Below are 23,762 nucleotides of genomic sequence, written 5' to 3'. Positions count from 1 at the left end.
AAATCATGTAAAATTTTATCAAATAATGTCACTGGGGCCAATGATGTTTGGAACTAAGAAGTTTTAAAGGAAATTTATAGACAGACCAACATGCACATTGTGTAAAAGTTTCATTTGTATATTTATTAAATAGCTATATTTACGTAATTTGGAAATCTAATATTTACAAAACAGCCAAGGGAATGAAGTAAAATAGCATAATATTATAATCATCCAAAGTTCTCAAAGTGGTGGATGAAGTATGGCAGCTTGCGTCCTCGGTTCACATCCTCGCACGCAGTCATCACGCTTTTGGTCAGCGGCCGCGGGCCACAACTGAACACGCCAATCTTGCTGACATAGCTGTGCTTGCGCTGCACAAACTTGAGGAACGAAGTCATGTCTGGGCGCCCGAAGTGATTAACTGCTTTGAGACCAGTGAACATGGAGGTGTTGGAGAGGCGTTGGAAGTGGTTCTCACAGATGTACTAAAAATATAAAAATTTTAAGTTTTAATTTTTAAGATATAAACAAAATACTAATTTAACTTACCAACATAGTTGTACGCAGATCAAATTTGTGGAAAAATTGAGTGATGAAAATGTGGATTTCTAAAACTGAAGTGACATCTTTCTTTTCCACATCTCTGAGCACATCGATGAACCACTCGAAATGTCGGTGCGAGGGACAAATCCACAAGAAATACACCTTTTGAAAATAAGAACAATACAAAATCTGCAATTAAAATGAAAGCATAATAACAAACCTTTTTGCAAGCAACGCCAGAATATCTGTTGGTAGAGGTGCCAAAAACAAGATCATTGAGAATGGAAGCGTACGGGGTGACACCGATGCCGCCTCCGACCATCACAGCAACTTCAAATTTGTACCAATCTTGATTACCCCCTCCAAATGGACCTTCCAGTCTTATCTGAAGACCGAAAATTTAATTTAAATTATCTTAATTTTAATAAATTTAGCAACCTTTGGATTGTCATCCTCGTTAGGGGTGAAGTTGGCTGGGTCGAAGAAATTTCTCAGTTTCCAGGTCCACGGGCCCTGAGCTTTGATGTGACACGAAAGGAAGTTTTCATGAGGAGCAGAGGTGAGGGTGAACGAGTGAAACTCTTCGCTTTTGAAGGCCGTGCATGACAAGCGAACCCACTGGCCAGACAAGTACTTGAAGTTGGGAGGACGGTAGAACTTGATTTTGATCACATCGGAGGGCAAGAGTTCCGTTTCCAAGACGTCGAGTTCCATAAATTTGGTTCTCAATGAAACAACCTGGAAGCAATTTATTTTTATAAATTTAAATGAAGAGAACAAATTTAAAAATAAAAAGACCTTATCCAGAACGTAAATCGTTCCAGGCACAATAAGGAACATCCAAAATCGAGGTGGGCCTGTCAGCCGAGCCAGGCCGTGCAACAGGCAGAGGACGTAAAGGGCTATGTACAGGGAGTGGGTGGTCCAGAAAAAGTTGTAGGCGCGCTTGCGAATCACAGGGTGGGCGAAAATGAAAATGATCACCATTATAATAAATAGCATCACTCCGGTCAGACCTTGAATTTAATTATTATTAATTTTAATTAAATATAAAAAAGTCAAGTACCTGTCAAAGTTTGGAAGAGCCAGAAGGAAATGCCAGGCCGATAGTCTGAGGCAAAGTGGACTTCTCTGGTGAGACATCTGAGATGCTCGATGGGCTGCGTGCTGATGTGGTAGAAATTGACAATGTGTCCGACTGAGTGAATGACGGAGAACAGCAGAGCAGTGCAGGCTACAATTTTGTGAAACTGGATGTGCGCGTCCAGCGGAATGTACTGCTGCACTGGGAACTCTTTGAGTTTGGTCAACAAGTTTCTGGACATGGTGAGCAAAAGCAGCGAGTAACAAAACGACAGGGAGGCAGCTGAGCCTCGGGTGATGGCAATTCCAACGCCCATGATGTGCCTAAGATCTGTGTGCTCAGCCATGAAAGAGTAATCTAAAAAAATTATAATTGTAAATTTAAATTAAAAAAAGGTTAGTGTTTCTACTTACGAATGAACCTCTCAACAAATAGAGCCACAGTGATGACGTAGAAAACAAACAAATAAAATATGTTCTGCCGATTTTCCTCCAAAAAGGTGGTGAGGGCATCCCACTGACGGAACACCCAATTCCTCCGACCTTCATGCATGGTTGAGTCGACATGGAAGGATGTCATTCTGAATTATTCAAAAATAAGTTTGAAAAAAAAAATTACTGCAAAAATTTCCTTCATACCTGGCCACATTGGTTGAGGTGTCCAGGAAGTTCTGTTTGGCGCCTTTGCAGTCGAGACCAATTGCCACAAAGTCGCCCTTGTACTCCTTCATCATTACCTTAAAGTCTTGATAAGTGAGATGCTCTTTGTGCTCAAGACCAGCATCAGAAAACATTCCATCAATGAGTTCGGTGACGCTGTTGTCTGAAAGACTTGTGGTTTTGGCGATTTCGACCAGCGAACGCAGCATTTCCGACAATTCTCCTTTATCGATGACTCCATTGCGATCATTGTCACACATGTCGAAAATGATACGCAGCTTGTCATCGGTTTGTCCTCTGGAGAAAAGGACCACGGTGTCTAAGAATTCCTAATTCAAAGGAAATATCTGTTGAGTTTCAATAGCTTAAAATTTAATTTAAATTTACCTGGAAAGAAATTCTGCCGTCTCCGTCCTTGTCGACAATTTGGAACATTTTGCACACAAAAACAGCGTCAGATCTCATTCCAAGGGCAGAGGCAAACTCGGCTCTGGACAGAGAGGTGCGCATGACCATCATGACGTCACTGGTGACATCCTCAAGACGACGCTTCTCGCCAGGTCGGAGGCCAAAGGTCAAGGCGTAGGCCTCCCTGAAGAAGTGCTCCAGACGCTTCTGGCGCCTTTCCCTGGTCTCAGCGTGTGCCAACACTTGCTCCCTGGCTGCAGGGATCACTTCGAGTTTCATCTTGTGCGAGGTGAGGAACATCTCCAGCTTGTTCATGAACTTCTTGCGCAGGGCCAAAGTGTCAAACTCGAGCACCAAATCATGATCCTTCGGCACCTATATGTGAATAAAATTGCGTTAACTAAATAATTCAAAAGTTTCAGGTGAAAAATAATTACTCTGATGAGGACCATCGGTTTCTTCCTAGTGTCTGCCGTTTCCTCAACAGTAATAGTGTCCGATCCAGCAAAGTCTGCCTTACGGAGTTTTTCTCCCTTTCTGTCTACAGTGTAAAGGGACTGCTCAGGTCCAAATTTGAGTTTGACCACACGCTTGTGGTTGATGTGCAGCCACTCTTTCACAGCCATTTTGTCCACACTCTTGCCCTTGTCATTTTCTTCCTGCCGCATTTTCAGCCGACGCCGTCTGCCGTTCTGCAGCTTGACAACGCCATAGGCAGCTCCGGCGCAGAGGATGGGCACAAAGCCGAGGAAGACGCAAGCATAAATGTACACTAGTTCACTTCCCTAAACATTAAAAATCAACAAGATTTTTCCAAATACATTCCAGTGGCTTATTTTTTACCTCAAAGTAGTCATACCCCTTCAGGTACTTGCACTTCTCCAACACCTTTGGCTCAATCTGCATCTTCTGCGGACACGGATCCCCATCTTTGAAGAAGAATACATTCTTCTGGATATCTTCAGGCATAATTGAAGTGCTGTTAATTATGACGTCGTACATGGTGATTCCCCGAATTTCCGCAATTTCTTCTTTTGAGAAAATTCTAAAAAAAGCATTCAATTTAAAAAAAACTCTAACTAAGCTCAAACAAAAATTTATATTGGCCTACCCATTATCTTCATTTTCGAACCAAAACCGATCAGCGTCTCTGATCCTAGAAAACTGGTCAATGATGATGGCTGAGAAGAGGGGACCAGGACCGTCTTGGCTTTCCAACATGCCTCCGATGTAGAGGTCAATGTCGTCAAGACGACCGCTGTAAGCTTCCTTTAGTTTCTCAATCAGCTCCGGTTTCTCTTTGGCCAAAACTGGGTTTATATCGGTCCAGTTGCTGATTTTGGGCAGGTGGAATGCATGTCTGACGGTGTTGTAGTCCGGAAGGCCGTTGTCACGGCCACGCATGATGTTCAGGGCGCCAAGATCGCGTCGAGAAAAGTCCATGGGGCCGAACAGCTTGTCTCTTACATCTGAGCATAAAATCGAGTCTTCCCGCTCAGCAATTTGCGAGGACATTCCCAAAACGAGCTCCTCCACTGTGCTGGCAGCCAGAACATCCTTAATGAATTGATAATCAAATTAAAACAGAACTTTTAAGGCTACTTTAGATGTCTTACATTTGAATCCCACCAAGTCGAGCAGAGTCTGATAGCTTCGTAGTTCATAGACGTTTTCCTAAACTCGCATTTGGTGTTTCTCCTCAAAATACCAGGTGGAATAAGAGTGTGGCCAAAGCGGAAAGCTGCACTCTGAAAAACGTGGCTCACTCCTGGGTGGACGTCCATGTTGTAACCTTTGTACTTAGGCACCTCTTTTCCCAAAAAAGCCGGCAGGTATTCATACATAATGATATTCTAGAAATTAATTTAGTTTTAAAAATTCCTATATTTCATACAAAAACAAAAAAAAAATAATGAAAAATATCCAACCTGCATAGTGGCAATAACAATCCGCCTGGCCCTTTGGAAGACTTCCTCGTCTGGCCAGTCCGGGTTTTCCTCCTGCACCCTTGATGCAATCACATTGTGGTAGCGGAAGAACAAAATTCCAAACGACAGCAAAGCCGGATTCTGGTTTGTTCGAGGATCACCCAGCACTGAAAATACCAAAACATATAATTAATCATTTGTTTCACAAAAATTCCTGAAATTTAATACAGAAAAGTCTCTCAGGGTCGAACATCCGGAGCACATGGGGCGCCGGAGAGTTGAACAGCGGCACTCTGGCGTGGTTTTTCGGAGGCATGGAGAGTTCGATGCTGGCGGCGTCCGCCTCGTCCTTGTCCTGCTCCTCCTTGGTGTTGTTGGTGGCACTGGCAATCGGCTCGGCGGCCGCTGTGAGGAAGGAGCCGTTTCGGAAGGAGCGCATCGCGTTCACCCACGCCTCGGAGGTGCTGTAAATGAACGAGCCGTCGATCCAACTGGACATGCGGTTCATCTGCTCCCGAGGACTGTTTGGACTCTGGCCGGTGCTCTTATCGTAACCGGCCCGGTGGAACGGAATGTACTTGTCACCGCGGCACTCAGTGTCGTACATCTCGTCGCACCGCTCGATTGGAATCTTGTGCACCTCGATCGGGCACCCACTCTCGCTGGCCATCAGAATCTCACCTGAGACGACCTGACCTAAAATTTTTAATGAAATAAATCAGAAAAAAAGTTAAGTTGAAGGTTGAAAAATTACCAAAAAAGGCAAGGAGGGCAGTTCTGTTTTTCAGGGACGGTAAACCTTCCTCTCCCTTCATAAAAAGCTGACTTAGAATCCTAGGGCTGGGTCTGTGCTGGCCAGCCAGCATGTAGACACCATCTGAGTAAGCTGGGGTCACCTTTCTGGTGAGTCTGCTCTCTGGAAAAAATTTTTGTTTAGAAAATTTTTGAAAAGAATTAATAAGCCTAATAGGCATTTGTAACGAAATAACTTGAGAAGAATAAGTACAAATTTCATTTAATAAGAATAGTCAATTTTATTATTTATAGCTCAAATATGAACAAAATTCTATTGCTTAATTTTAAAATTTTTATCTTCTCTGATATTTTTTTAATTTTAAAAAGTAAAAGGAAAACAATGATAAAAAAAATGTTTTTGAATCCAGAGAGGTCAAATGTTTCAAGTACATTATTTAAAAAAAAACCTTAGAGTCTGTTAGCAAAAAATTAAAGAGACGCTAATAATTGTAGATATGTCGCAAGTAAAGGATTCATCTCTGATCTCTCTCCTTGGAACAGGTCATCAGTAACTATAAAAACTGAATGGACCCGCGGCTGACACAACCATCTCCATTTTTCATGTCGCGGTTTGAATTAATTGGTGGTAATTAGCAGGTTATTGCGCCGGGGGCGAAAATAATCTTTGGCGTGAGATAAATCTGCCGCTGACATAATATCTATCTCATTCAAGGCCGGCGATCTCCGCGCGCTAACTTTCTAGCCGGCTGATCCACATTTTCATTTTGATCAGTCGCGAGAGAGACAGGTCAAGTTCGGTCTAGAGATTGTGCAAGGGAGACCGGCAGACAGACACAAAAGTGACACCGATCGACATTCCCTTCTATTATGTGGGGGCGCAACAGATTAATTTTTAAAACACAATCGGCACACCGAGACTGACAAGGTGAAACGTCAAAATCCGACCCGTGTGCAGCGATCAGAATCGCATTTCGAAAAGCTCCACGAATTTCTCAACTGATAAAAATTCGCACGGTCTCGTGAAAAATGCCACAAATTACCTGTCGAGCCCCAGTCCGGGTGCGCCAAGTTGTTGAACCAGCCATCGTAGCGTTGTCGCTCCGAGTAGCTCTGCAGATTGGCTGAAACGAAAAAAAAATGGAAATTGTTAATACTGTCAATGCTGAAAGGTTTATTGCTCCAAATGAAACTTGCACAACCTGATCTATTTTCAAACACGCAAGTGTTATTTAGACTTATTGATATGATAATCTCTTTTAAGCGGTTTTGCCTGCAGCAATCTCTTGTGAACATGCATCACTGCAGTCACTGAACAATAAGAGTAAGAAAAAGTTCAAGCAAAGTAGAATAAAAAGTTACGGCGATGATTATTTGAAAAAGTTTTTATATTTTTGTAGAAATATTAAGTGAATAATTAACAATTTTTATTCTATAATTGTGAGGAGAAACTTTGGCTAATTTGCCAGAACCGGATCAATGAAAAAAAAATATGGCCTCTTGCAAAACTGTGCTCAGTGGTCAAACAACGCAAAAACAAGGCTGCCTTAGAGAAAATAAATAAAAACGCCCTACTTAACTCTATTCTGGCCAAATGTGGTAAAAAAAATGCTTTATAAAGTCGATTGGTATGAGCTAATTTGGCCCGCAAAATTTATTTACTCTTCCCTTGCGCTAATGAGACGGTTTTTGGTAATTTCAACGCGCGGTCAGATTTTTTTAACATAAGCAATAAAAATAAAAGCGGAGCTCCATTTTTTTTGTTAATTTATTGCGTTCCAGATTTTGGAAAATACAGAGCGCGTAAACACTTCCATAAAAATTCCTAGCTTGACTTGATTAATCATTTTTGAGGCGAGGAAGGATTAATAAGAGAATCAAATTGGGCGTGAAATTTAATTAAATTGCCACTTACGTAAGAGAAAGCCTTGAAGCTAACAGGGGTCAAATTGCACAGATCTGAATAATCGGTTGACAGAACCAATTTATTACTATGCAACCTGTATAGGCTATTTTCGCAGTTCACTCGGACAGATGGAAATGAAGAGATTATTTTTCGCCGAATTGAAAACAAAGTCAAGGTGAAAGAGATCGGCCGAAGGTGTGAATCAAGCCAATGATTCAGTAACAAACCAGGAATGGGGAAATTTGTCAATGTATTACATATTTCATGCCCGGTGTTTAGTCATTTTTTGAAGACGTAATTCTGGTCATGTTCAAGGTTTCAGTTCTACATTTGAGCTCTGCTTTAGCTTAGATCAGAAAACTTAGATAAAAATGGTTTTTCTCGTTCAGATAAAAGTTAAATTACCTTAAGAAAAAGTTATACTAAATTGTTGAAAGTTTAAATTCCTCTCATGCGGAATTCCTGCATAAAACATCACAGGGCCCATCATTTTTAAAAAGAACCATCATGCCGACTGTTGCGACGATGATTTCTCTTTATAATTGAGTTCATACGCACACACTGAATAAGCGGAGTTGCAGTAATGAGGTGCCGTTATGCAAAGAAAATAATGGCACTGAGAGTAAACAATTCACGGCGATAGTTTCAATTTTTTTTCTTTTCGGGTGTGTCAGAGAAAGGCGTAAGTCTGATTGTAAGATAAAATACTGAGACTGAACTTTACCTATATTATTTTTTATTTAGGCGCTAAATTAAGACTTGCAGCTCTAATTGTAAGCTCTTTTATCAAAACCTCTAACTACAAAAAAAAAGATTAAAAATAATATAAATTAAAAATTAATGCAACCCGCAAGACAACAGTAAATAAATTTATCAGTTATTCTGGGTTTTTTTATCGTTCACATTTTTACTCCATCAAATTAGTAAAAAAAAAATAATTCATATTTCTAGGTGCAGCAGGAGGAATGAGTTTTGATTTGGCGGAAATTTAAATATTCTTCCGAAGACATTTATAATGTGGCTAATTTTATGTATAGGTAATTAAGTGCAAGTGTTTGTCTCCAAAGCAAAATGTTTAATGAGAAATGTTTCTTCAAGTTATATTATAGTATGGTGGAGTCAACGATACAAATTTTCAAATAGAATCAAAAGCAATTAAGTACCTTCAATTTCAATTATTTGTATCAAAAATAGCTACAGGCAAATTATTTAAATTTAAAAGACAATAAAATTTATTGGATTGACCTTGCATCTTGGAATTGAAAATTAATAAAAGTGTTCATTTAAATTATGCCGTCTATCAATCACTTTGTATTTAACTCAGTTCCGCATTGCCACAAACTCATTTACTTTGACATAACAAATCAACATTGAAAACTCTGCGTTTGTTCGTCATAAAAAGCAATCACGTGCTGCGATCACGATCGCCGCGTATTGTGATCAATCATCTCGCGATCGATCATTCAAGTCTCTCGCGGCAGTAGCAGAATCATAAAATTCATTAGCGCATCTTCAGAAAACTACTTCTTGTAAAAAAAAAAAAATGTAAATTAAATTATGGTTATTTTCACAGAGATCGTGACCGGCTCTGCAATTACTCATTAATTAAAAAATCATCCCGGTCGTCCCGAGCATCCGTGCGAAACGCCGAGAGTCCGAAACCGCGCGCGCGTGTTCATTCATTCTCGTTACGGCGAGAAGCAGGGCGAAAGGCACGACCTTGGCCAACAGGAACCAAGACCCAGCATGAGTTTTGCAAGCGAAAATCAATTACATACGAGAAGGAGGAGGAGAAAAATTTCGCCAGGTGCTCGACGGATTGGTCTGGAATTTAATTAGAAATTCGAGCCACGTGAGAAAAAGAGAAGAAATTTGGAATTGCTGAAATTGCAAGGCGGATTCCGAAGAGAATTCCGCAAATTGCAAGAAAACTTACCAGAAAATAAATGTTTTCCTACATTTTCAAAAATCTTGTCTTGTTAAATTTCATTTAAAAATATAATTTATTCTTATTAAACGACAGAATTTACATTCCTTTCTTACATAATCCAATAAATTGTACAGCTTCAGAAAAAGATCTAAATTTTTGTTCAATTTTAAAATTCAAGCAATATAAAAAATAATGAAAATTAAGTGATTTAAAAACCTTAAAATATAACAATATATCCAAGTAATTTATTTATAATTTCTTTAAGCTGCAGAGTTTAGAAATTTATCTTTGAAATTTAATGGAATTTTAGAAAACCGCGGCATTAGTGAATGAAAAGTAAAACTGAAATGTCAAATCGAGCCTCTCAATCTGCAGCTCTCTCGGCGTGCTCGTCATTTGAAAGTAACGTAACGGGGGCGGACAGTCTGCATGTCTTGTGGTGTGAGACTGACCTGCGGAGGCGGAGGACACCAGCAGCAGCAGCAAGAGGAGCCCCTTGAGGGCCGGCATGGCGGGGTCGAGGGCCCGCCGGGTGGGCCTTTGAGCCGAATTCGTAGGTGGGTCGGCCGCGGGGCACTCGCGTGGTTCTCGTTGCTCGGTGGTGCTCAAGAGGAACCGCTCTCACGACTCTGCGTTGCACCACGGCTGCCTACCTGTACCTGCCTGCCTGCGCCAAACTTTCACCTCTTGTCTCTCGCGAGTGACGTCACCGGTCCCGGTGCCCACCTTTTCGCACAGATGGCGCGACCTGCCCGACCATCTACCAAGAAAATTCAATAAGCATAAGATTGTGGTGCTTAATTTTATAATAAACGATAACGCATATTTATTAGTGAATGTTTTTCTTCTTTTTTTTTCATTCAAACTCACTGTTATTCTATTGTAATTTCAAGATTAATTTTCATTTTAAAATGATTTGTAATTATTAAAAACGTATTATTTTTTATTTTGCAAATAAATGTTGTTTGTTTTTTCGAACAAAAAACAAAAGCTAGGCCAACAAAGGCTCACTACGGCGGATGGGTTTATTGATATGATAACTAAGTACAATTTTTGCTAAGCCAGGTTTTCCAGCAATTCACAATTTTTCCCTCCCAACTTTGAAATCTATTTTGTTTTCAATGGGAAGAATAAACAATAGAAATACAATTTTAAATTTAAAAAATTTTATATTCCATAACTACTGTTCCATAATATTTGATTGATTGATTTTTTTTAATCTTGTATGTAGAAAAAGGAAATTTTTACTAAAAATGACTTCAATTTCAATGCCAGAAAAAAATCAACAAGACATACAAAGTCAAGCCGAAAAATTAATGAGAATGAATTGTTGAGAAAACGTGCATGCGCTCCTCTCGGCGAGGAGTGCGCCGATGAATGATAATTTTATTCGTGCGGCAAGGTCGTTGCGCACGTTGGCTTTTTCCCAGACGCGTTTAATGCAGAATTTATATGCAGCACTCTTTTTCCTATTAATTTTGCAAAGTGCGTGTTGCAACTTTTGTATTTCGTGTAGCAATAAAATGCAGAAAGTTAAATTGCTCCGATTAAATAAATACAACAAATTGAGGGACAAAAAAACATGCAAGTGCAGTAATTAATAATTTATAATTGAAAACTTTGAAAATTATCTAAAAAAAAAAAAATTAAACACCTAATAAAGGTGATAATTAAAAAGGGATAAAACGTAACATGTTGCATCAAAGAAAATCAAAGTTTTTCTTTTTAAAAATTCAAAATTTTACTATAATTAAATTATAAGCAATAGATTATATTTTTTTGTATGTCTATAAACGGTAGCAATCCTCCGTCTTTTTATCCACAATGATTATTATCTGAATGATTTTATTGTGTAATAAGGATGATATATGTTGAGCAGGACAGCTGTTTGCGCGATGAACCGCAACATTCACAACATGACATTAACGGCGTATACTGCACGTGCGTTATATAACATTTCTTGATTGCAATTTGAATGCCGCTTGACTCACTCGTTTTTTTCCCTCCGTGCGCTGGACATGAAAAATCACCTTGGCAGTAATAATTTTTCTCGGAACGAGTGTGAATATGCAGACGACTCATTTATACACAAAATCTTCTCTGGCCGCAATCACATCGAAGAAAATGGCAACTAGGAAATTATTCGGTGGGTCCTCAGAAAAAAGAGCAACCTTAGCCAAGGCTAAGCAACTCGTTAAACAATAATACAAGGGTCGTAAAAGAACTCATTAAGAGCTGCGGAGACACGCGAAAATAATTTACTTAATTGGCGGTAGTGGTTTCGGTGGCGATTAGTTTTGTCTATAATTAATTAGTAGCAACATTATTCACCGAAGCTTTGATAAAGAATGAGAAAAAGGAAAACGTGAGAACTAGTTATTAAAACTCATTTTTTTCTATTCTTTCGGGAAAAAAACAAGAAAACAAAACGTTCAGTGTATTAACAATTCATAAAGTTGTGTTTTTTTTCTAGTTCAAAATAATTTTTACATCTTTAATCAATGGTAAAATTTTTGAGAAGATATTTTGTGAGGTCAAAAATTAGGTACATAATTATATTTTTATTAATATTGAATTTTTTAAACGAATCTTTCCTCATTCTGATGTTAATTATGCAATGTAGAATCCAGTGTAAAATATCAGGCTAGAAAATGGCACTTTAATTAAATTTTTTCCTTGGAATATTATAATTTATTGTTCATTTATTTGAAACATAAACTTTTTAATGAAATTTAAAATTAAAACTTTTTTCACCAGTCAAGTGCACTGTTTTCAAACTCAAAAAATCTTAAATTCATTGAAAAAATTAATTAATTGATTAATAATCAATTTTTTTTCCGATTTATTCCAGTAAAAATTAATATTTTAATCCATAATAGTGTAGATTTGAAAAGTGCTTTATAATTGAGACACTTTTTCTCTTTTTCGAGCCAAGCACCGCACAAGGTCCAATTTATTTTCGTTGGAGACGACCCAAGTCAAATGTCAGGCACGCTTGTCGGGTGTTGCCTAACGGCGGTTGCGGCACAGCACCCGAATTACCGTGATTTCGGTCGCAATTTTAATTTTTGTGTGCTTTGTAGTAATATTTAGCAAGCCACCCACGTCTTTGTTTGACCAAAATACAGACAAGAATATCGAACGAGGCTGTTTTCAAGAGCGCGGCGGAAGAAGTCGCGGCGCTCGGCAATTTGGAGCCGAGGCCTTGCACTCTCGCGAATGCATCCCCTGAGGCACTTTCACTTGAGCACTGTTGCGTCACAATTATTAATAGGCTGCTGATAACGGCGGCGGCGGCAAGCTTACCTCAGGAGGATCACGTAGCTCGGCGTTGGCGCAACGCCCTCGCCGACATGCTGCGCGTCCTCCCCACGCTTATTCACTTTTCCTCTTGATAAATTATTCAAATTCACGCATAAAACGTTCATTCCACGTTACCCGCTGTTTTTTATGTGGAGCAGAGAATGAGCAAGATGCGGGCTGATGACGATTTTTTTTTCAGCTGAGGAATGCTGCAGCAAAAAAGAGAGCGTCCTTGCATAATTTCCAGATATAATTTGACAAAGCTCGATTTCAAAATTATTTTTGTTAACCGACACGAAACTGTCAGAAATGAGCTTTTGATGGGACAAACAAATTCTGATGGTTTAATTGTGGTTTCCGCCCGTTGCCCAATATTTGCTTCAAGTATTTCACATTATAAAAATAATTTGACTTATAAATTATTGAACGTAAATTTTTTCTGACAAAGATCCGCTCAAAGGGAGGACGGAATAGAATGTGCGAAGTAAAAGTAACAAAAAATGACCTCATGACTAATTTTGTACGGCTCGCTTTAAGTGAAGAGCTGTTCTCATTTTGCGCTGGCCATTTACTTTTTTATAGGAAGGAAATTTATAAAGAGCAAATTTATTGAATTAAATTTTTGAACAAATGGTGCAAAATTTAACAATTGGGTAGAGATTAGAATAAATAAGAGTGACTTAACTATTTTAAAAATTAACACTTAAAGTCAATTTAAGCTTAAGCTATTCAATTTTAAGCAGATTGCAAATTCAAAATTGACTTTTCTGTATACTTTTTCATAGAAAACTAGTTTTTTTTACACGTCTAAATACTGATATTTCTGAAATTAAGATTCCATCATATTTATAACAGAATGTTCTTCCGCTAAATGATAAGCTGAAAATTTTGTATAGTGTCGGACTCAAAAAAAAGTTTGTAGGTTTGAATAAAAACGGAATTCTTAGTCCTAAAAGATCTCAGCTGTGATTATCATGGCTTGAAAGTTTTAAATGGATATCTTTTATTTTCAAACGAGAATTAAAATTAGAAAAACTAGAAATACAATCGACCTTTTGCCGACTAATTTTCCCAGCTCTAATTCAAACTTGCTAATCTTCAGCCTGCTCTGGCAATCCCCAGAAGAGTTGGAATTTTTGTAAGCTTTATAAAAACAGCATATATTTGTACAAAGCATTATCTTCTTTGCCTTTCTGTACACCCAGTCAGCTGGTCGGCCGTTTTAACCAAACGGGAAAAGATTGACGAGGATCTGCAAAAAACTGGTTTGGCGAAGGGATTCCCTTTCGGTGATGCCAACGCGAGACAAAAAAGGTCAATCGCGCCCAGACGAGCCGGCAAACCCCATTTAATAAGCAAGATCATCATTTACAGGCACAATAGAGGAGTAAGAAGTTATTTTTGAAGGGAATTATTCCACCTGCAGCGACGGCAGGGTATAAGCAACGAGTCTGCATACATATGAGGCCCCCGCACTACTAGCTCAGGCCGCTTTCACTGAGCCGTGAGAGCTCCGCCTCTGGTGAAATCTTCCATCTAGCCAGCAGTCTCACTCGCTAGTGCCTCCGAAGGAAGACAAGTTGCCGAGCGGCTCTTCACGCACAACGAAATTGGATGGGCCTGGGCCGCTCAGGGCCCCTCTCCCAGGGCCCACACTGACCCAGGTAAAAATCTGACCAAAACTCGAAATTTCACAGACGAAAATCGGTCAGGCGGTTTCGATTAGTTTCTAATTAAGTGTCGCCAGAAATGGGCGGCCCGCGTGTCGCAACGATAAATCGCCGATTTATACCTGCAGCTGCAATGGCACGTTCGCCGGAGCAGAGTGATGCACTTACAAAACAATGAGAAAGTTGCACAACAATGAAACTAAATGCTCCGGTCGAGCAGCGCGAGTTGAGCGCCGTATCGGGTTAATTGTGCAAACGATTCGGATAACGGACACTTTCAAAACTTCCAAATTTTCTATCCCCAAAAATGTAAAGTTTGAATAGCTTGAAGCTGGAACTCTTAGAAGTATAAACAACGTGCTATGCCTTGTGCGAATTTTTACGCGCCGTTTCACACAAATCCGCGCCAAACGCTGCAGTTTGCTAACTCTTCTGAATTGTCGTTATGCGCCAACTTTTTATCGCTGTCATCTATTTTGACGCGCGCAAAATGTAAATGAATGTCCCACTTTTTTGTTGCTGCAAAAAAATTGAATATAAAGTTTTGCGAAAGGCGTTGGTGTGTGACCTCTGAATATTTATTTATTTGAAACAATATCCATTGTGAATGTCAAAAGGAGTGTCACGTCCTCCCCGCCGAAATGCCGAGTGCCCCCGAATCGGAGAAGATCGATTGATCGGCGGCTGGTCCACCTGGGGTCAGGTTTGCTGCGTGATTTCCGCGACCCTGGCCGCAAGGTCGCGACCTACAAGGCCCGAGTGCCAGGTGAACGAGGCCGCCTCTCAGTTTCACAGTGCCCTGCATGCAGGCAATACGCGGCGACCGCATCACTCCGCTCAGGTGAGAGAACATAACCCGAATTTTACTTTGAAAAAGCTCTCAAATCGCTTATTATTGCTCAAAAGAAGAGGCCAGATTTATTTCAGTTCCAGGAATTAATCATTTAAAGAGTTTTCCTTGGTTGACGTAATTAAAGTCTTGTAAATTAATTTTTGGTTCTCGGAAACCAACAATTTTATTGCATTACCCGATTTGAATTTAACTAATGAAAGGCTGATTAGTTTGCGTGTACCAATCGAGCTGGCTGCTTTATGGCGGCTGCATCTCACCTGTGAGAGAGTGAAACTGAAAATTTTCATTTCGTCTCGCGCATATTTCACGAGCTCGATTAGCGAGAGGCACGGAATGCGCCCGAGAAACTCGATTTTATACGTATCGTAGCAACATAGACGTAACGCCGAGTGAATGTATTGTGTGGTGCTAGAGATTCAGAATTCACATTTTATATTTTACTCACTCAACCGTGGCAAGAAAGTCCAGCCGCTCGTTGATTGTTGGACACTTGAATCACTTTTCATCGGTGGCTTTTTCAGAAAAATATTAACGATAAAATCGACAGACAATTGGAATTAGAGGCGGGATTTCTGATAAAAATGTTTTTGCTTCCCTGTGGGTCAATTCAAAGCGTTGGTTTTAATCGTTTTAATTTTATAACGTTCAAGTGTTAAATTAAATTAAATAAATTTGGTGAGAAGTGATATAAATTTTAACATCAATTCCTTGGTTTCTAATTTTAATTCTAGAATGAACAAACCATTTTGTCCGCTTACCCTTTGGCTATTAAGTTGCGAAATATCTTCAGATTGCAAAAATGACGCACTACCTGAATTTGCACATCTTCAATATCACAGCGCAAAAAGAGCCGGTGAAATTGGCACCAGCAAAATTATTCAAAGTGCCCATCTCGCATGACATTGTAACGTTATTATAACAATTTGCTGCCACCGCTTTTTGCCGAGCTATGATCTTGAACGGGGAAAACATACATGACTTCACACATTCAGTCATCCACCTGTGGTGAGATGCTGCGCGAGATGATTATTATTTCCAAGCTTATCTCATTACCATGCTGCGGAGGTCAATGGTAATGGTCTCGACGGCAATTTCCACGAACGCTTCACAAAACAAGCGGCTAGAATTTAAAATTTCGCCACTCGCGTATATGATTCACTGTTGAGGAAAAAGAGTCGGCGAGGAAGAAAAATAAATTAAAATATAAATTCCGGGAGGAGGCGAGAACGGCCGTGAATTCATTCCGGTTGATACAAAATCTCCGGCTTGTGGGTTCGTAAACACATCCGCGTCTCAACAGAAAGAAAAAAAAAACACTGAAAATTGAATACGGCTAACGCAGAGCAATCGCATCTGCATGTGGCAAGGTGCAATTAGTGGCCCGGACAAAATACCGATTGAAAAGCCCGCAGGCCGAAAAGAGAGATCCGCGTTGAAGAAGAGGCAAAAAACTTGAGATCCTTTTTAAAAAATTTCTCCGACTTTTACAGAGATAAGCAGCGACCGGGAGTGCAGAAAGAAGAAGAAGTGCCATGAAGGGCTGGTTCGACGCGTTCCGCACTGATGGCGGGCCCACCCTGTACAGCCACTCCAACAGGACGGCGGTCACCGGCGACTCCGACCTCATCACTGTCATCGTCGTTTTCGGCACCCTCTTCCTAGCGTTCCTAATTATCTACCCTGGCGTCCGAAAAGAGGTGAGTTCAAATTAAAAAAAAAACCTTTTTCTAATTTAAAATCTACTAGACACCAAAATATCGCAATTTTTATACAATGCCTGCACTGCTTAATTAAATAATTAAATTTAAAGTTAATAATTAAATAATTTAATAAATGATTTAATTATAAACTTCAAAAGGAAGAAACAAAAATTTGTAAATCTGAAATACAATCGTTATAAAATGACTATCTGAGCAACATATTTTTTCTCACAATTAATTTTGGATTAATTATTTCAAAAAATCGTCATAAAATATTTATTTTTGAAGATTTTAAAAACGTCAAGAAAATAATAATTGTAAAAGATAATTTTCAAAACAATTTTGAATTTTTCTGCTCAAGATTTCATGCAATACAATTCCTTTTAAATATTCTTATATGGTGGTTGCCTTACACCAATCTACGTAGAAAGAACTTTCAAAAAATATTTGTAAACATAACAAGCTGTTGGGAGCGACCTTGCCGGACTTTACGTCATCATTCAGACCCAATAATAAACAAATAATTACAAATTCCAATCAGACCAAACCGGAAACCCTCGTTTTCAACTTAACCGCTTCAAAATACTCGCATTTAAGAAATAGCCACAGGAATTGACGTTTTTCCGTTTGGCGCCAGACGAAGCGTGCGATCGCCCTTTGCAGTTTTAAGGATTTTTTTTAAGCAATAGCGAACGATTCCGGCATTGCAGTGCGGAATTCCCTGTCTCGTGGTGCACGTAGGGCACACACGCGCTATAATTGAGCAAGACCAGCGGCAGATCGCGACCTTGGCTGCGACGCGATCGAGTTCCTGCTGCAGGTCCTGTTCCTCGGCAGAGTCATTGTCCTGAGGGAACGCACGATTCTCTCTCTTTGCGGCTCTATTTCTTTTTAAGAATGCATATATATGTATGAGTTGAATAGAAATAAAAATGAACTCTTTTGTTGCAGCGCGTCTCAACCTTCATGAGCGTCACGCTCAGCCTCTTCGTCGGCTCCTCCATCCTGGGTGAGTTTTTTTTTTTCAAAAGTTTTCTCCTTTTTTTGCTCCGCTTTTGTGTTTGCTCGAGTTGTGGAAAATGTCGGAAATTGAGATGCGGCGAGGTTGGCCGTCGTCGCAGGAGCATTTTGCTCTGCGTGACAATGACCCACTTTCGGCGCAAGCAAGGATGGTTCTTCTCACTTTCATTTTCTCACAGCCACCGGCGCCGTCGCGTTCGGATGTGCGCGTTATTAATTGGCCTGTGCGGGAAATCCTTTGAGCAGAGGCAGCCACTTGGAAAGTTTCTCATTTTTAAAATTTTGAAAAATAAATAAAATATGTCACTTCTGCTGGCGTTTGGAGAATTTTGCACTTTTAATTTTTGTTCAAATGGAGACGTCATTGTTTGTCAACCTCGGTAATTAGACTCGTTGAGCTAATTGACCGCGTGGGCGCCAAAAGTGGTCCAAAAAATAGTGGACAAGTACCATAATAATAATTTCCGCCGGTCGGAATGCGCAGCAGTTCACTATTTAGTCCCGAAGTGAGTGGCGTGTTTGTTATAAAAGTGAATGGTTCACTGACATTGAGTGGAGGAAAATTACTTTTGACCTTCTGCTCCCCCCTCGCACTGATGCAATTCCTCTTTCTTTCTTTATTTGCTCATTTTTTTCGGTCCACATCGCCGAGTATACGAAAATAAATGAAAATTTATAATATATTATAAGCGGCGTCGGTCTGCAACTTTTTTCACACTTTCACTGCTCGTGCATTCCTCCATGATACAGCAGCATTCAAATTCCGAATAATGACCGTGAAATCGGATTATCGCCGTTTTTGTGCTGTGCATGAGGAAATATACTTTTGCGGTTTTCGGCCTTTGTTCAAATTCATTTGGACTCGATCGAGAAGATTCGATTTTCCACACTTGTACAGCACAACTGGTCTTTGGAAAGAATCTACATTGATTCTTATGTAGCGTCTCAAATTTTGCAACTTTTCCTTTAAACTGCTTTCCTTGTTGTCTTTAATTACGTAATTGGATTAAACGGGGACGATTATATTCTAAAATAATATGTCATGCAAAATGGCAAGAGCTAAGTAATTTTAATTGAAAATTATGAAACATTACCTAAATCAAAATATTTGAAAAAGAAAATTCTTTGTTAAATCAAAATGAAAAAATGTGAGATTTGATTGCTTTCCTTAAAATTTCTGCGTATCTCAATTTTCTATTTATTTTAAACAATCGTGATATGTTATTATTTAAAATTTATTTATTTATTTTTGTATATTACATCATCTAATAACTAAACAATTAAAAAATTATTTCCGATTCTTTTCCTTAACATTGTTCTAATCAAAAATTGCATTACATTTACCTCAGATCCTAGAAATATTATTTTTTTTAAGCTTTTACCTTTTTGAAATTTCAGCAAGTCAGTGCGGTTCAGGATGGCACGTGGCGTGCTCGCCAATCGTCAGCGCGTACCAAGCGTTCTCGCGCGAAAAGATCTCAGCCTCGCTGGGGGCGTACGTGGGGTTGAACCACATCAACGTCACCCTCAACGCCCCGCAGGTCAATGGCTCCGATGTCAACTTCAACGAGCGGTTCGCGTGGTCGGCGCCAAACGAGATGCAGGACCGATACCGGGACGCCCTTTACCGGGGACTGCCCTTCCCAGTGCTCACCGTCGCCGAAGTCCTGCAACTCGACCAGGAGGGCTTTGCGTGGGGCAGGAACTACCGAGCTGCCGGATACTACACTTGCATCATGCTTTGGTGAGTGCAATTTTCTATTAAATTTTTAAACTTGGTAATGCTAGTTGCATAATTATATATTTTTAATTAAATGAAGATAATTAAAAGTTAAGGAAGCAATCTCATAATTTATTAATAGACGAATGCTAATTCCGTTATTTTTTTAATTCTTCTCATTGTTTGAATAAAGTGTTAATTAAAGATACAAATGTTTTTCAATTATTTTACAAGAAATTAGAAATTAATTTTTCAACCAATTGTTTATCTTGAGGTGAAATACTCAATTTTAGCATTAAAATTACAATATTATTATTATTATTAAATTTCAATGAAATATAGTTATTAAAATTCAATGTTTAATCATAAATTGAAAACCAAATTATCTTAAATATTAAAGAAATTTATGTAATTAATAAAAATAAATATACATTTAATTAAATTTAAATATGGCATAAAAGTTTTCTTGTGTCGCAAACACTTTATGAGAAAAACTTTTCAAAACTCTCTATTTAAAATACAATATAATGATCTACGGCTAAAACTTGTATTATTTATTAAATTTTCAATTAAATTTCATAGGGCCGCTTTCACGTCTTGGGTCCTGATGAACATTCTGCTGATGGTGGTGCCGCGCTACGGCGCCTACACGATGGTCCTGACTGGCCTGCTCGTGCTCAGTGCCGACCTGACGTACCTGTGGCTGCTGCCGGACGCGCCGCTGCAAGTCAGGTTTGAGGTCGGCATTCTCAAGTTCGAGCTGGGATGGTGCTTCTGGCTCACACTAATTGCAGGTGCGTTTTTTGTTTGCTCTCCGATCGACTTGGAGGCCGACCGACTTTTTTGTTTCCAGGCGCGATTTGCTCAGCCATCGGACTGGCGATCGCCTGTCTGGATCTCGTCTTCCCGCACCACTTCTCGACCATCCTCGAGGTCGACTACGACACCCCGTACGACAGACACGTGATCATCGAGGACAGTCGGTACCGAGGACGCAAGAAGAAGAGCGGATCCATGTCCAGCAACAAGTCCGGCTCCCTCGAGGAACCACGTTCGCCCTGGAGCACCAGGATTCTCAGGTTCGTAATTCAGATATAGTGAAATTTAAAAATATTCATTATCTTTAGTTTAATTCAAAAGATTTTTTGATACAGACAAAATATTTAATGTAAAAATTAGAATGGGAAAACTGGAAACATAAAAAAACTTTTTAGAAAATTATATAATTTATTTAACAATTAAATGTTTCAAATTAATTATAAAAATTTAAATAAATCTGCTTGAAAGAATTTTTTTATATTTAATAGTTTTCACAAAATTGTGATGAATACAAAATCCTTCAGTTCATTTACTATTTCATCATACCTTCACTGGCGTGAAAACCAGCGTAATTTTTATAGTTCTTTATAACAATCTAAAGCTCATCAAGGTAGCGTCCTGAGCTGTTGTAGGTTTCAAGTCATGTAATTTTCAGGGACTTTTCGCCTACGCTGTTATCTAGTTATATAACTATGATTTATTAACAAGCTACTAATTTATTTATAATTAATATCAAAACTAATACATTTTTCTTTACTAATAAATAGCTACATTTTACATTAAATACATATTAATAGTTTATTTTTGAAGATTAAACGATAAAAACATTATTTAAGGCTCAAAACACTGAATTATAAAGGCCGAGGTTATAGTTTGTTGCACCCTTTAAATGCGTAAATAATTGATTGAAAAAGTTGGTGCCCCAGAAACACTCATCAACAATTTTGGCACATTTGCATGCCACGAGCAACAAAAGTTGTGGCACAAAATCAATGCGAAATTAGTTCAGCAATGCAAAGCAGCCATAGCAATTTCCGCCCTATTCAACGGCCACAACTTAAGAAGTTTCTTGCAAATCGAACTTGATCTCTCAGCACCCGTTAATAGTTTTTGACCACGCACTCGGCGTGAAATTATAGATGCAATCGCGGCTCGCCTGATTCGAAAAGTTTATCGCCCTCTGCGGCCGTCGTTGGATAAAGAGGGAACTCTGCGATTTCAATGACCGATGTAATTGTAGAAGACTTGAGTCGACCTAGCAAGGTCGCCTTTAATAATAATACGTTTAACGGCTTCTGTCGAGACACTGGCTGTAACTTTCCTTTAAAAATAAATTTATTTTTATTTTATAAATGTGCGTGCCTGCTGAGATCTTGTGCAATTGATAGTGCGAGTTGAAAAATATTCTGCACTTTTAACGTGTTTAGCCACTCAAGTCGCTCAAACTTTGAGTTTAGATCGTCAGTTTAGATTCAGCAATTAATTTAAACAAACAAGAATGTAGCGCGGGGGTCAAAAATCAAGGAGACAAAAAGAGTTATTAAAACTAAAAATAGAAGTTGAGCGCGTCGTAATTAAAAATGTCAGACAACCTCGAGTTTAAATAATGATGAGAATAGCGCGTAAAGCTGTCATATTCTAAAAAAAAGGGGTATTGCAGACTGAGCCTGTAACCTCATTAATTGTTTATTCTATTGTTATTTGAAGAAATTATTTAATTCAATACTTTTTTATTTAGGAATTCTTATTTAGAAAACAAAGGTGCGGATTTCGGCGCCTAGTTTAGCTTAAGTCGTTCGATTTTCATTATAATATTTTATTATGTATATTTTTTTTTTTACAATTTATTCAAATTTTAATCGTATTTTTAATATTTTCTCGTCTTAAAACCAATCACAAAGCTCATAGAGGAAATGTAAATATTTAATTAATAAGACTTTCTATTTGTTTTAATTAATGGCTAGAAATTTAAAGTATATATATGGATATTTTATCATTTAATATTTTTTCACAGTAAAAATTGTCAAAATTTTGCTAACAAAGAACTCCTTTTTCAGGAGACTGAGCAGCAAGCAGAAGTTGGAGGGTGTCCAAAACGCCGGCTTCGAGAGGGACGCGCCCAAGTCGCCGTGGAACTACCCGCACCTGATGCGGCACCACGAGGCGGCCGCCCCGCCCCACCGTGGCCTCTCGCGAGTCTACCCTGGCAAGTTGACGGCGGCCGATGTGGCCAGGCAACGCCTCGAGGACTGCCGGATGCCGGCGTTCAAGCGGCAGGACAGCAACGACAGCATGGCCAGCTCGACGGGCTCGTCCCTAGGCCTGGCCGTTCTGCTTCGGTCGGGCTCGTACACGACGCGGCCGCCGCCGGCCAGGGCCACGTCCCAGCACTGACGGAAGCAAACACGATATTTATTTATTGTATTCTTGTGATCGACCAGTCGGTCTGCGCGGACCGACGATTCCATTCAAATGCTCTTTGCTTTAGTCATGTAAATGCCAAACGAGTGATTTTAATTTTTCTGATTAAAATAATTATACATTATGCGCGTGTGAGAGGGTGACTAATTTGCTGCATGTAAATAATTTTATAGAACTTGCTAGTGTGACGAAAATAAATTTAATTTAATTGAAAATTTCAAACTCTCGACTTTTATTGTAATTAATATAATATGTATGATGGAAGTGGAATGCAGTCAAAACTGGAGGGTTATGCAACCTTTGCGACTCCGATGAAGTGGGGTTGCATAACGTTTATTTGAGCAGGCAGGTTAGAATCGTTCAGCAATAGGAATTAATTAAGTTGAATTAAGTAATGGATAAAATCATATATGCGTATTTCCTTGATTGACTAATAAATTTTCTTGGTTTATTAATTTATTGTATTTCATATTCTATCTGAATGGAGAATAAATAAATAAATAAATAAATAATAAATAAATTAAGCTAAGTAAATTTAAATTAAATAATATGGAAATTTCTATGAAATTGGAAAAAATGGCTGTCATTTGATGACTAAAGCCACGTTGTTTTATGGAAATTTAAATTTTTTTAAAATGACATTTTTTTGAAGTTAATTTTGAGATTTACTATCAAAAAGAGTTGCAAAGAATTTAAATTTTGTTTATTTTTAAATTGAGAATTAGAAATTTTTTACACTCGCGTTAAAAAACTTACACAGAAAATCTTTTGAATGAGCTCCCTGTAGTAAACTATCAGGGCCTCATTAACACCATTCGAATTTTATTAATTTGTATTTAATTTTCTTTTTGGGGAAAATATTTAATATTTAAAAGTGCATTATCTTTCCACATCAATTACACTCATCATTATAAAGTGCTTTCAGATATGTTCCCTATATCGTAGCAAAATTATTAAAAAAAATATATAAATATCAAATGAGATTAAAGCGCTAGAAATACACAAAACGAAATATTTAAACAAATCTGAACCCTAAAACGCTAAATTTTCAAGAAAATAATTT

At 38.7% G+C, this 23,762-nt stretch overlaps 2 protein-coding genes across 3 annotated transcripts; one reads left to right on the top strand and one right to left on the bottom strand.

Moving 5' to 3' along the window:
* Positions 1-93: 93 nt before the first annotated feature.
* LOC132196827 (dual oxidase) lies at positions 94-9,863 on the bottom strand. The gene is made up of 18 exons (XM_059619732.1): positions 9,646-9,863; positions 6,401-6,481; positions 5,359-5,520; positions 4,833-5,300; positions 4,605-4,771; positions 4,293-4,529; positions 3,788-4,233; positions 3,520-3,721; positions 3,114-3,461; positions 2,656-3,051; positions 2,248-2,597; positions 2,023-2,189; positions 1,592-1,966; positions 1,324-1,541; positions 964-1,263; positions 746-910; positions 532-687; positions 94-467 (listed from the first exon to the last, which is right to left on the bottom strand). The coding sequence occupies exons 1-18, from the start codon at positions 9,701-9,703 to the stop codon at positions 210-212; spliced, it is 4,554 nt and encodes a 1,517-aa protein (XP_059475715.1). The 5' UTR covers positions 9,704-9,863; the 3' UTR covers positions 94-209.
* Positions 9,864-13,999: 4,136 nt separating this feature from the next.
* Positions 14,000-22,946, top strand: LOC132197922 (dual oxidase maturation factor 1-like). Of its 2 annotated transcripts, XM_059621532.1 has the most exons (8): positions 14,022-14,160; positions 14,784-15,007; positions 16,510-16,716; positions 17,671-17,728; positions 19,138-19,483; positions 20,042-20,253; positions 20,313-20,538; positions 22,336-22,946. In XM_059621532.1, exons 3-8 carry the CDS (start codon positions 16,552-16,554, stop codon positions 22,670-22,672), a joined length of 1,344 nt encoding a protein of 447 aa, XP_059477515.1. In that variant the 5' UTR covers positions 14,022-14,160; positions 14,784-15,007; positions 16,510-16,551; the 3' UTR covers positions 22,673-22,946. The 2 variants fall into 2 exon arrangements, with proteins under 2 accessions (XP_059477514.1, XP_059477515.1); XM_059621531.1 differs by lacking the exon at positions 14,784-15,007 and having other exon boundaries at positions 14,000-14,160.
* Positions 22,947-23,762: the final 816 nt, after the last annotated feature.

This window comes from Neocloeon triangulifer, unplaced genomic scaffold (genome assembly GCF_031216515.1).
Source record: "Neocloeon triangulifer isolate White Clay Creek 2 clone unplaced genomic scaffold, ASM3121651v1 ptg000012l, whole genome shotgun sequence".
Classification (NCBI taxonomy): domain Eukaryota; kingdom Metazoa; phylum Arthropoda; class Insecta; order Ephemeroptera; family Baetidae; genus Neocloeon; species Neocloeon triangulifer.
This window is presented reverse-complemented; position numbering and strand designations above follow the sequence as displayed.

Bases quoted from the DNA above. Each gene is read 5' to 3' on its own strand.
- LOC132196827 (XM_059619732.1), bottom strand. From the start codon at position 9,703: ATGCCGGCCCTCAAGGGGCTCCTCTTGCTGCTGCTGCTGGTGTCCTCC. The intron at 6,482-9,645 runs GTCAGTCTCACA...TTTTCGTTTCAG, and splicing joins GGTGTCCTCCGCCTCCGCAG to CCAATCTGCAGAGCTACTCG. The intron at 4,234-4,292 runs GTAAGACATCTA...CAATTCATTAAG, and splicing joins CGACTTGGTGGGATTCAAAT to GATGTTCTGGCTGCCAGCAC.
- LOC132197922 (XM_059621531.1), top strand. From the start codon at position 16,552: ATGAAGGGCTGGTTCGACGCGTTCCGCACTGATGGCGGGCCCACCCTG. The intron at 16,717-17,670 runs GTGAGTTCAAAT...CTTTTGTTGCAG, and splicing joins ACCCTGGCGTCCGAAAAGAG to CGCGTCTCAACCTTCATGAG. The intron at 19,484-20,041 runs GTGAGTGCAATT...TAAATTTCATAG, and splicing joins TACACTTGCATCATGCTTTG to GGCCGCTTTCACGTCTTGGG.